The sequence below is a fragment of the Prinia subflava genome, chromosome 1 (genome assembly GCF_021018805.1).
Source record: "Prinia subflava isolate CZ2003 ecotype Zambia chromosome 1, Cam_Psub_1.2, whole genome shotgun sequence".
In the NCBI taxonomy this organism is placed as follows: domain Eukaryota; kingdom Metazoa; phylum Chordata; class Aves; order Passeriformes; family Cisticolidae; genus Prinia; species Prinia subflava.
The window spans coordinates 1534941-1546995 of record NC_086247.1 but is presented as its reverse complement, the minus strand read 5'-3'; the positions used below and the strand labels follow the sequence as shown (position 1 = coordinate 1546995).

The following is a 12055-nucleotide window of genomic DNA, read 5'->3' as shown; positions in this document are numbered from 1 at the left end:
AGAATTCCCACCTCCAGATTTACTTTTCCAAGACCTTCAGCTCTCACAGCCGTGAGCTTTCAGTCCAGGAACTAGGTGGGTGGACAAGAGGAAGAGTAAATCCCATTAAGCACAATCCCTTCACCTCCAAGGAATCAGTCAGAGTAATCCTGGCTAATCCAGCTGCTTTGGCATCCAGAAGTTTCAGGGAAAAAAAAAAGGCTTCCTCTGAATTTGTGGACAACTCTAGGAAACCACTCTCATTTGACCTTCTGGCAGCACTTAAACCGCTGCGGTGAAAAGTGGGGGAAGAGCTGGGAGTAAAGGTGGGCAGAAGATCTGGACAAGGTTTGTTCTCTGTCAGAGTCCAGGACATCCCTCTGGTCACCCTGGAGGGTTTGGAGACCGGACAGGGGGGTCTGGGATCTGTACAAGGGGCTCAGCCAGCCTCACACAGAGCCCAGGAGGACACTGCCTCTGATCCCTGTCCACGGGAGTGAATGCCCACATTGCATGAAGAATCACAAGCTGAGAGAATTCAAAATAAGTAGTAGTTAGTTTATCACAGAGTGTAAATGTAGAATTTAGGATTTTTAGTATATGGGTTTGAAGAGACAAGATGGAGGAATTGGGGAGTGGTCCTGTGCTCCTTGTTCTTGTTCTCATCCCCCATCTTTTGCTGAGTTGGATTTTAGAGATTGGTTTAGAGTAGAAATGACATGTTAGCATAGGTAGTAGGCATTGGTAAAATTCTGTGAATAAAAAGTTCGTTTTGGACAGTGGTTGGGTCAGGGGTGCTGTACATAAGGTGCGGGGCTCTCTGATCCACCCAGTCCCCCGCGTGTCCTGCTCTGCTGGAGATGCCTTGCAGAGCAGAGAAAGAACTGAGAGATAATTAAGAATAAAAAACCTTGGAAACACGGACTGGCAGACTCAGCTTGTCGTCTCTACCTCCGGTGTGAAACACTTAGGGCAAAGAGAAGACGAAAAACCTTATTACCTCGGGGAACAGCAACCCCGAGGAGAATCTCAGGGAACAACAACCCTGAGAGTTCTCCCTCCTGAAGTGTGTCCATCCTGGTTCCCCACACCCTCCCTGGACTGATCTCAACCCTCCACTCGTTCCTTCCCCTCCAGATGGTCTCTCCCACCAAGTTTCTGTTTTCTCACGTCCAGCAAAACTGGTTGAGAAGTAAAACTGCCCCTTCTATTTCCTCTTTGTCCTGCCAATGTGACAGGTGGTAAAACAGTAACAGCTTTGGCCTGGAGCCAAACTTTCCTGGAGTTTTGTGAAAGCACCTCAGGTCCTGCAGGGAAAAGCTGTGCAGGGTATGGAGGACTTGCTCCTGGAGGACTTCTCCTGCAGGATTTGCTCCTGGAATTGGGAGGCAGCACAGCCACCACAGCCCTACCCGTGCCTGCCCTGAACATCTGCACATCTCTTCCTTCTTCTTGGTTTAAAAACTTTTTTCTTCTCCTTCTCCATCCTAATTTTCCTTCCCTTTTGAGGTTGTCTTTGGTGAAAGAAAATTAACCGCAGGTTCTGCTGTTGGTTTGGTCTTTTGACATCTGTCATCTCCAGGCACAGCTCACCAATCTCTCAGTGTCCTCCTGTCCCTGCCCACCACTGTGGTGTCACCTCTTTCATTTCCTCCATTTCCCCTCCATCCATTAAACAAAATATTTAAAACCAGTCACCAGATCCAGAGCTCACAGCACAAAACATGAAGTTTGATGTGGAATCTTTCATCCTCCTGGAAAACCAGTGGCTGTGAAATCCAGGCACCGTGAAAAGCCTCAAAAATCCACATGTGCAACCAAAACCCAGCAGAGTTCCCGGGCAATGCTTCAGAAAAAGCAAAGATCTCATTTAACCATCAAACACAACAGAAAAACCGACACCCTTCAATTGTTTGGACCAGCTCTGGTTTCTCCCAGGACGCAGCTGAGCTGGGGATGCTGCCAGCTTCTCTTTTTCTCCGTTTTTTTTTTTTCCTGTGTGTTTTCCAGGAATGGGAGCTTGCAGCCGGGGCTGTGACCCAAGAAGCTCCGAGCTGTTTGTGTGAGTCCCTGGCTGGCTGCCCCTTCTTCTTCTCTGTGACACCCCCCAGGCCTCCTACAGAGCTTTTCTGTCTCCCCTCAGCTGCAGCTCCTGCGGGGACAGGAGGGAGCAGAGGGCTCCCAAAACCAAACAAGGCTCAACACAATGGATGGCTTCTCTGCCAGGAACGTGGGTCTGTAGAAAGCCTCTCACAATCTCTGAATGACAACAGGGATTGGCAACAGCTGTGTGAGGTTGTTTTGGCCCTGGAAAAAGAAAAGAGGGGAGTAGATACGGGGATGCCTTTTCCAGCTGGATGAGGTCCATGAGGAGGCAGTGTGAGAGCAGCTCCCAGCTCGGTGGGCTGTCCCCGTTGCTTCCCTTCTGCCTTTCCCCTCTCAGCCACATATTTCCCTCTGTGCCTTCCCCCCTTTTCTCTGATGAGAGAAGCTCATTTCAAAATGGGAATGGGAGGAAAGAGCCTGAGGAGCCAGGAACTGCTCCCCACTGAGGCTGGAGAAATGTGTGCAAGGCTGCCACAAATCAGCTTTACTTCCACCTGCTTGTTTGTAAACAGATGCTTGATAACCAAACTCACTGTGAACAAATTCACTGATCATCCCCAGTGCTGACACAAATGTGGAGCCATTCCCTGTGTTTCAGGCAGGGTGGGATGTTATTCCTCACAGAGCTTTGAAAGTAAGAAACAAAACCCTGGCTTCAAGGATCTCCTCGGAGCAATAATGATTTGAAGCTTGGACATGTCAAAAAGGCCATTTTCTGTAAGTTTTCTTAGGTTATTTGAATGTCTGGGGACACTTTGGATTCAAGCAGGCTCAGGAAATCAATGGGAGTTCAGCACCTGACTTACTCAGGCTCTCTTGAAAATCCCAGGGGAGGCTCAACCACAACACACAAATCCTTGAGAGTGGAAATTATCCCAGAACAGCACTTTTATTTCAGCCATCACGGGCAGCTCCTCCAAACCCATCACAATCCGTATGCAAAGATGTAAGTGACGCTGGCCAGGACACCCAGGGACATCACTCCGTGGCTGCTCTGCCTGCTGCTGACTCCACTCACGTTGCACAAGGGTTTCTCACAGCAGGAAACATGCTGGGAGCTTTGGATTTGTTGCTGACCTGTTGCTGGGCACGTTGGAGAACACATCTTGGAGATGATGTATTTGGGTTTGTTGGGCTCTGGTGCAGGGGAAAAAAAGTTGGGGCAGGAAGAGAAAAAAGAGGATGAAAAATCAGCATTTAAATATTTTTGTGGCTAAATCTGTTTTGGTGAGTAAAGCAAGGTCAGGCACTAATTCTCAAGGCAGTCTTCATGGAATTAATCATGGAATCATGGAATGGTTTGGGTTGGAAGGGACCTTAAAAATCATCCATGGGCAGGGACACCTCCCACCAGACCAGGTTGCTCACAGGCCCATCCAGCCTGGCCTTGGACACTTCCAGGATGGGGCAGCCACAGTCTCATAGAATCCTAGAACTGTCAAGGTTGGAAAAGACCTTTAAGACCATCAAATCCAACCAGGACTCCTCTGGGCTACATGTTTTTAGGTTTTGTCAATCCTAACATGGAATTAGCACCTGTGGCTTTCAATTCCATCTGGCATGGGAGTGATGCTCAGGGCTGGGTCATTCCCACCTGGATGGTTTTCCCACAACATAAACACAGGGGGAATGTTCTGCACGCCCTGAAATTTGGGATAAGAGCACATGGAGGTCTTTGAGGACGCAGAGCCCCCAGAACAGCCCTGAAAGATTTTGCTTGGCACAAGGAGTCAGCCAAGGTGAGGTTTGGCCAAAACACTTCTCCAAAACAGTTCTGGGAGTGAAACGAGCACAGCTCCAGGTGTGAATCTACTCCCTGGTGCTGCTCTGTGTGTCCTCATCATTTCCCCAGTTTCCAGAATGTCAGGTGTGTCTGGACACTCCAGTAGGGAGCCACAAGGTCAGTGTCTCCCAAAAGTTGGCCATCAAGGCCTGTTGTTTCCGTAGTGGGATGAAATCCCATTCCTGGGACTGCTCTCCTACAAAACAAACGAGGTGTTGTTCCCAAACCTACTTGTCCCAACGTCCTTCCGGATGGTGACGCAGTGTTTGTCCTCCTTGGCACACATGGAAATGGTCAAACACTCCTTGTTGGACTCCTGTTCTTGGCAGGTGTAGCACATGAATGGATAAACTGGAACGGGGAAAAAAAAAAAATTGAAAAAGCACATTACAAGGTTTGAAAACCACAAAAGCTCCAGTGCAGGCATCTCCACTTCCCTCGTTACAGCCTGAGGAATGTTTTTGTGGGAATGACCAGTGGCTTTCTTTATCTCCTGACCCGTGGCAGCAGCGCTAAATCCCTCTCTGTCTCCTCTGGTTCAGGCTGCGGAGCGTTATCGATCTGTTTGCAATCCCCAGGAGCAGGAGATGTGAGTGGAATTCAAGGATTTGGGGGCTTTTATGAAGGAGATTATTGCTGAGCCAGAGCGGCTCGGTCCTGAGGGCTCGGCCACGGGAATTGCCAATTACTGCTCAGAGTTTCTCCTGGGCAGGGCTTGGCAGGGAGAATTTAAAGATGCCCGTAGTGTTTTGAGGAAGTGGACAATGCCCAGTGTCCTCGTTCTCTTTCATCTGGCTCAGAGACTGCTGTCACATCTCTTTTTCTGGGCTTGGACATCACTGAACTGGCCTAACCTCAGTTCTAGGAAGTCTGGTGAGAGCCCTCAGATGCTCTGTCAAACTCCTGGCTTTAGCCTAAAATCGGGAATGAGTGGAAAATCTTAATCAAAATCTTGGTTTAAGGGCTAAAGGCAGATTTGGTGAGATAATTCCTACATCTGCAACAGTGGCAGGTGATTGGCAGGAAGGTCGCACAGCCATGAGTTGTGTTTCCTGCCAAGAATGTCTGTGCCTGCCCTCAAAACCTCAACGTGGTAGGCCAGACCTCTGGTAAGTGGTAAAACAAAGGAAGAAGAGCAAAAAAACAGAGTCTGGCTGATAAAACACCCCAAAATATGTGCAGAGCACTCCCCAGCCGGGCAGACTGAGGTTTTATAGTGGTGGTTGAGTTCAGAGCTCGTGAAACCACCCAGAGTCAAGTGTGGGGGTTTGTGATTGAGTTCCTTTAAAAGCAAAGTTAATTTTTGGAGGGAAACAAAGCCAAACGCTGGCTGAGTTCCTGCTAAGCCTGGGGCCAGTCTGTCACCTTGGAAAGGGCAAAAGCAGCTAAAGGACACGTCCCTGTGAGCGCGCTTTTGCCTGATAAGAAGTTGGCAGTGAGAACGTGGAAGGACGGCAGAGGTCACACCATGAAAAGAGAAGTTTCCGATAAAAAGGGAGGAAAAAGTCATCAGCTGTTGATTCTGTGCAGCTTTTTTTGCTTCGTTCACCTCTACGAGGAGTTGAATTTTCATGTACAGAGTAGGGGAGATTCAAGGAGGTTTTAAGGAGCAATCCCAGGAAACAGGAGCTGCTGGAAATTCCAGGGAATGGGTGCAAAGCCAGGCATGGAAACACCCTCAGAGGGTAATTCCCAAGGATTATTGGTCAAACCAAATGGAAAAATGGAAGGAATTCCTCCCTGTGAGGGTGGTGAGGCCCTGGCAGAGGTTGCCCAGAGAGGCTGTGGCTGCCCCATCCCTGGCAGTGTCCAAGGCCAGGTTGGACACTGGGGCTTGGATCAACCTGGGATATTGGAAGGTGTCCCTGTCCATGGCAGGGGTTGGAATGAGATGACCTTGAAGATCCCTTTCAACCCAAACCATCCCCCAATTCTGTAATTTCAAGTGATTTTGACAGATGGATGTGATAAAACAGTGAAAATGAAGAGTGGATGCAATTAAATAAAGAGAAATAAATTACAATACACAAAGCTTAAGACATTTAAATGTAGGATGACAAACAACAGGTTCCGTTAAAATTCAGAACCACTGTGACGACAGCAGGAGCCAACAGTGCCACATTCCAGCCATGGAAACAGGCATCACCCAAGGGGACACGGGCAGAAATGTCATGTGCAAGATATGCAAAGTGGCCTTTCCACCCTGGCAAGGCCTCAGCTGGAGCCCCCAAATCTCTCTGTGGCACTTCCAAAACTATGCAGAGCATCTGGAGAGGGACCAGAGGAGAGGGAGGAGAAAAGGTCAGGGATCTGGGAAATACGACTTAGTCAAAGAGGCTGGAAGGGTTTCGTTTGTTTGTTGGAAATGAGAATATGCTGAGGAAAGCCACAGGAATCTTCTTTGTGCGAGAAAAAAGAAGCAGCAAAGAAGAAATTAATAAAATATTTTATGTGTCCCGTGGTGGAAATATGGGAGAACAGTACAAAAAACAGATGCTAAGAGATATTAAAACTAAATTCCTAAAGGGATGAGAGTCTCTGAGCAATTCCAGGCTGTGGAATCTTCCTTGCTGGAAACTTTCAGGGACACCTTAAGCAGATATCTGCCTTGTTTTGTCCAACATTGCAGCAAGGACTTGATGATCTTAGAGGTCTTTTCCACCCTTAATGTGATTCTATGAAAAGGATCAAGGCCTTTTATGATTTTTGCTGGACACAGAATATCCATAACAGGGAGTTTATGGATGGAAAAGGCAAAAGAAGCTCTTTGGTCAGCTGAGAGATCAAGAGTTTTGACCAAAATTTGGTCATTAGCCTCTTGGATGAGACCCAGGATACCTGAGAAGGATCAAAGTTCCAGTTTCCACTTTTTCCTCTCTCACAGTTTTAGGCCAGAAAGCCGCAATCTCTTATTCTGGATCTAGGCTGGGTCACAGAAAGCTGCTGTGTAAAAGCCTGTCCTTAAATCTGTTTGGAATCTGCTGCCGATATCAAATGTCACCACTAAGGAATCCCACCATGAACCTGTGATCCTGGATCTCTGTGAGCTTTCCAACCCATCCTGGGTCACACTGAGAATGTAGCCTTTGAAAATTCTCCACTTCTGTCCATGTTACGTTGCTTCAGTCAGGAATTGTGGGCACTAGATCCATTTTTTTAAAAAGAATTGAATACTCATTTTCCCACACCCCAAACTGGCCAAAGGTCCTGCTCTTCCAGGCATGCTGGAGAACCATTCCAAAGGATGTAGGAGTAGGGGGTTGATACATCAGTGATGATTGATTCATTAGATACCTCTTTCTCAACCAGATTCGTATCATGGTTTCTGGGAAACCATCAGGTGTGGGGGAGATTTTGGCACTCTGGTCATCGTTCCCACGTGCCAGGAGCGATGGAGCAACACGTTTGTCTCACTCCCAGAAGGAGGACAACACTCAGCCTTCACTTTGGGACCGGGATGCTTTTAACATGAAACGTTCTTTCATTTCTGCCGCTGATTTAATCTACAAAAGTTCCCAGTGCTGCATTTCCTAGGAAGACACGTGGCAAACCACTACAAGGGAGGAAGCAGCAGGACAGAAAAGTCTCTAAAATACTCAAAACCTGAAAATATGAAGAAAAAAAAACCCATTTAGTTATGCTTTTTATCACTCCCAGCTTGCCTCCCTTTGGAAGATCCCAAAGACCACGGTGAGGATTTAACCCGGCGTCCAGCACCACCAGAGCTCTAGAGCTGGAAACAAGAATCAATTCATCAGATTCTTATTTCTGCATCAAATCACTGATTGAGGTGCGAAAGGACATTGGTGACGCCACCACAGCACCACAAAGCTGGCGACAGCTGTTGGGAAAGATGAAACAGGAAAGCCTTATAAATATAATTGCTTGGCAAAAGATTTTGAGGATACGAAACCCATAAGTGAAGTAGAAATGAAAGCGAGCTCTGAGATGTAAAATGCTGAGCCATTAGTTACTGAACAACCAGAAAACAATGGTTTGGCCAGCTGAAGGTGAATTCCCTCTTGATTGAACAATACCCTTAGCAAATTAAGGGGTGCCAAGGGTCCAAAGGTCAGAGAGACCCTGCCAACGTGGCAAGGGAGAAGAAAAAAAGGGGTCTGGAGAGTAGCTTTTAGGGTTTAAAGTGCAAGACAGTATGGAAATGATGTAGATTCTGTAGGATTGGTGTCTTTTGCTGGTTAGATGTCATAAATTAGCACATTCAGTACAGAAAAAGATAGAATGCATTGTAACCAGAACTTAAGTGTCTCTCAGGCATGCCTGTAAGCTGTAGCTGGCAGCTTTTAGGCTGGGCTCTGCATCACCCACGACCCTGGACTGCTGTAACACCATCTCTGCAATAAAACAGCATTTTGAAGAGTCCTGCCTGGAATCCTGCATCTCTCTCTGACTGTTCTAAACAGGAAATCTTTTAGAACAGCCCTCTAAAGCTTTGCCACGTGGGAAATCGTCACCACCTTCCCCCCGATCCTCGTCTGAAGCAGCATGAGGGGCTCACCTTGTTCCACGCAGAGGGCGGCAGCCAGCAAGGTGACAAGAGGAGTCCTCATCTCCAGCAGATCCTCCCAGCAGCTCTGGGAAGGTGTTTGGAGGGCAGGTTTTATACCCCGGCCCAACGGCAGCAGTTTTACAGGTTCCCGGCATCTCGCGGGTGGACATGAGACGAACCCCAGGGCGTGGAGCGTCCGTGTGGGAGTTTTCCAGGCCGGAGCCCTTGGAACAGGGCTGGCACCGTGGGGAAAAGCCCTTTCAGCCACGCATTTCTTGCCCTTCCGGTCGTGTGAGTGATGGGAAGTCGGGATCTGCTCTCTCCTGCCCTGGATTTCTTCCTTCCCTTCCTGCCAGAGCCGCTGATCTGATGAAAGCAGAGCCCGGAGCTATGGTGAGAATGTCCTAGGGATGGATTTTTCTGGTCCCTTTGCACAGACAGCACGTGGTGTTCCAGGATTTGAACTGTTCATTTTCTTTAATTATTCAGCAGCACCAAACTCAGCCTCTGAGCTGGCCTGAGCTGGTTTAGCTCAAAATCAGTGTGTTTTACACTAAATTAAATTAGCTAATGGTTGGTTAAACAAGAAGATTTTCCTCAAATTTTCACGTCAGTCTTCATTTCTTTATCAACTTTCCTCTGGTTAATCCCTCTGCCTGCTCTTTTTCCTGCTTGTAATCCTCAGATACCTTGTACAATTTTGATTTAATGAAATTTTGCTGCTATCCAGGGATTCTTTAGAGGAGCTGCTTTTCTCCACGCCCAACAGTTTCTCGAAATCAGGCCTCCATTTCCAAGCCCACAAATTGGCACCCTGGAATTGCAGCTCTGCTCTGGAAAGAGCCATCCCTCAAAATGTCATTTTTTTTAATCTCTCCTCTTTTATCAAACCTTTTGCTTTTATTCCTCTGTGTTGCTCCTCTCCCCTGAATTCCTTAAAGTCTGTTCCTGAGGGTCTCAGGTTAGAGACCCTCATTCAGGATGCATCTTGCAGGACCTCAAGCTGCCAAGTCCACAGAGCTTTTTCTAAAACAAGTTTAGTCCCGGACAGCAGAAAGAAAATATTGTCAAACCCCGTTTTTTCTGGCAATTATGGAATAACTCAACTGGCAATTCCCTGCATGTAGCCATCAGCAGGGTATTTTTTTGTCTGTTTCTAACATGAATCATTCCAACATTGGATGATTTCCTGATCCGTGTGATTGCCTGACACTTATCTCAGGCCCTCCTGATCCGCTCCCGCAATGACGTCATCAGGTGGAAGATTCCAGAGTTGTTCAAGCCCTGCGTGCAAACAGAGATTCCCTGGGGTTTGGAGGTTGGTGAGGTCAGCAGGGATGGGGTGATGATCAGTTTGAGCCTTGTGCCTCACACAGGACAGCTTGGTCCTTTGCCCCAGTGTTTTACAAACAGGTTTTTCTCCCTCATTAGTGGGTGTGGCTCCTTGCTGGCGTTTTCCAGCAAGGACAAAAAGAAAGAATCTTTTTTCCCCTCTTATTTTTGGTCTTATTTATCCCGTAGACTTATTGTGTTTATTCCGTTCCCCTTCCATACCCCTGCTCCTGTTGATTTGCACAGAATCATAGACTGGGTTGGCAGGAAGGGACCTCAGAAATCACCTTGGCCCAACCTCATGCCATGGGCAGGGACACCTTCCACTATCCTAGGCTGCTCCAACCCTCATCCCACCTGGCTTTGTTGACTTTTCCAACATCCCTTTTATTCCCACATGAATCTTATGGGAATAGGATCAGCACAAGTCAACTTAGGCTTAGACTTAGACTTAGACTTAGACTTAGATTTTGACTTTGACTTAGACTTAGACTTAGACTTAGACTTAGACCTAAACTTAGACTTTGACTTTGACTTTGACTTTGACTTTGACTTTGACTTTGACTTTGACTTTGACTTTGACTTTGACTTTGACTTAGATTTTGACTTTGACTTTGACGTTGACTTTGACTTTGACTTAGACTTAGACTTAGACTTAGACTTAGACTTAGACTTAGATGTGGACTTTGACTTTGACTTTGACTTTGACTTTGACTTTGACTTTGACTTTGACTTTGACTTAGATTTTGACTTTGACTTTGACGTTGACTTTGACTTTGACTTTGACTTTGAAGGAGCAGTGAGGCTAAAACAGTCCCAGCACATCCAACAAATACGTGCTAAGGAGAGAAATTTGGGTGGGAAATGGGATTTTCTGTGGTTTCTGGGAGCTGTCTCCAGGACATGAATGTCTTCCTCAGTATCGTGGTTCTTAGGTACCTTGGAATGCTGGAGCATTCCCTCTTCCCGGTGCGCGGAGAGCATGGAAAAGAGATTTATTTCCCAGTAGGGCAGATTACAAATCTGAAAAGCAGTCAGAGGCATCACCCAAGAATCCAGCGTGGAGAGGGCGTCTCCTGCAGCCTGGGATCACAGCCTGGAGGAGGGCCTGGAGCAGGGACACCGAGTGAGGAGGAAGACTGGGGAAGACTGGGGAAAAAAAAAATCCCCAAGGAAGCTGAGTCACCTCCCTGAAGCAAAACTTATCATTATCCATACAGAAAAATTAGAGTGGATCAAATTGGAGCTATGAGTTGGCTCTGTGACAAGAAAGCAGCAGCCAGCTTTGGAAAAAGAGTTGGTTTTGTCCCTTTCCATGGCTTCCAGAAGATTTTTAGACCCAGTCAGGGTGTTGCTTTGATCTCGAGTCCATACTGTCTGTTGCTTTGGCATGGAGGCACTGTGTTAGGTTTGGGCAAATAAACAAGGAAAACAGGGAGAAATTTCTTGTTGTGAGGGAAAAGGCAAGGGAATTATTCAAGGAGAGCAGAAGGCAGCACAGATCCTTCAAAACCAATGGTGGGAGAACCCTGAGAGAGGGAAAAGAAGGGACAAAGTTAAAGCACCTCCTGCAGATTTCTCATTTAGGTAGGGAAAGGCCTCCTTGGCTGATCCAGGTCCTGGTGCAGTGACTCAGAGCTCTGAAAAAATGAGTTTTATATAATCCACAGGGAGAGAGAGGCAGTTACCTCACAGGATCAATCCCAGCTACTGGAATGATGCTCCCATCTCCTTCCCAAAAGCCCTCCAGGCATGACAGATGTCTCTGCTCGTGGGGCAGCTCAACGCTCCCATGAGGGGAGTGTGCAGCCATGGGAGGCACCAGAAACCCGGGGTGATGGGAGGATTTGGAATTAGGGAGCAGCACCTGCGTGGGAGGTGTCAATCAGGATTTCTCGGGAGGGCTGGCAGAGTCTCCTCTTACACAACTTTCCAAGGGGAGGGTTCACCACGGGAGCTCTCCGTGTTTTTAGGATCTGCTGTGCCTCCTGTGCTGCTCCTGCCTCCGGATAGGAGTTTTTGGGATGTGGGTCAGCTTTGTAGCACATGGATGCGTTTTGTTGGGCACTAAGGGAAAACCTGGGGGATTGGGGGGACATCAGGCAAGAAGGAGTCAGCCAGGATGGAGCTGCTCCCTTAGGGATGGCAATTCTGGATTCCCAGAGCTGTTCTTAACTTCTCCTTGCAACAGCCGTGACCAGGGCATGAAACCCTCTGGGGTGTCCCACGTGCTTCCATTCCCTTTGCCGTGCCAGGATCCTTCCCATCCCAAAACAGAGGCATCTCCCAAGTTCAGGCAGCTCAAGACATCACCCTAATTTTAAACCTGGCTGCCAAGGGCAGGT

General features: G+C 47.6%; 1 protein-coding gene across 1 annotated transcript; it reads right to left on the bottom strand.

Moving 5' to 3' along the window:
• Positions 1-2955: 2955 nt before the first annotated feature.
• Positions 2956-8730, bottom strand: LOC134554092 (lymphocyte antigen 6E-like). The gene is made up of 3 exons (XM_063404475.1): positions 8388-8730; positions 4100-4219; positions 2956-3222 (listed from the first exon to the last, which is right to left on the bottom strand). The coding sequence occupies exons 1-3, from the start codon at positions 8437-8439 to the stop codon at positions 3011-3013; spliced, it is 384 nt and encodes a 127-aa protein (XP_063260545.1). The 5' UTR covers positions 8440-8730; the 3' UTR covers positions 2956-3010.
• Positions 8731-12055: the final 3325 nt, after the last annotated feature.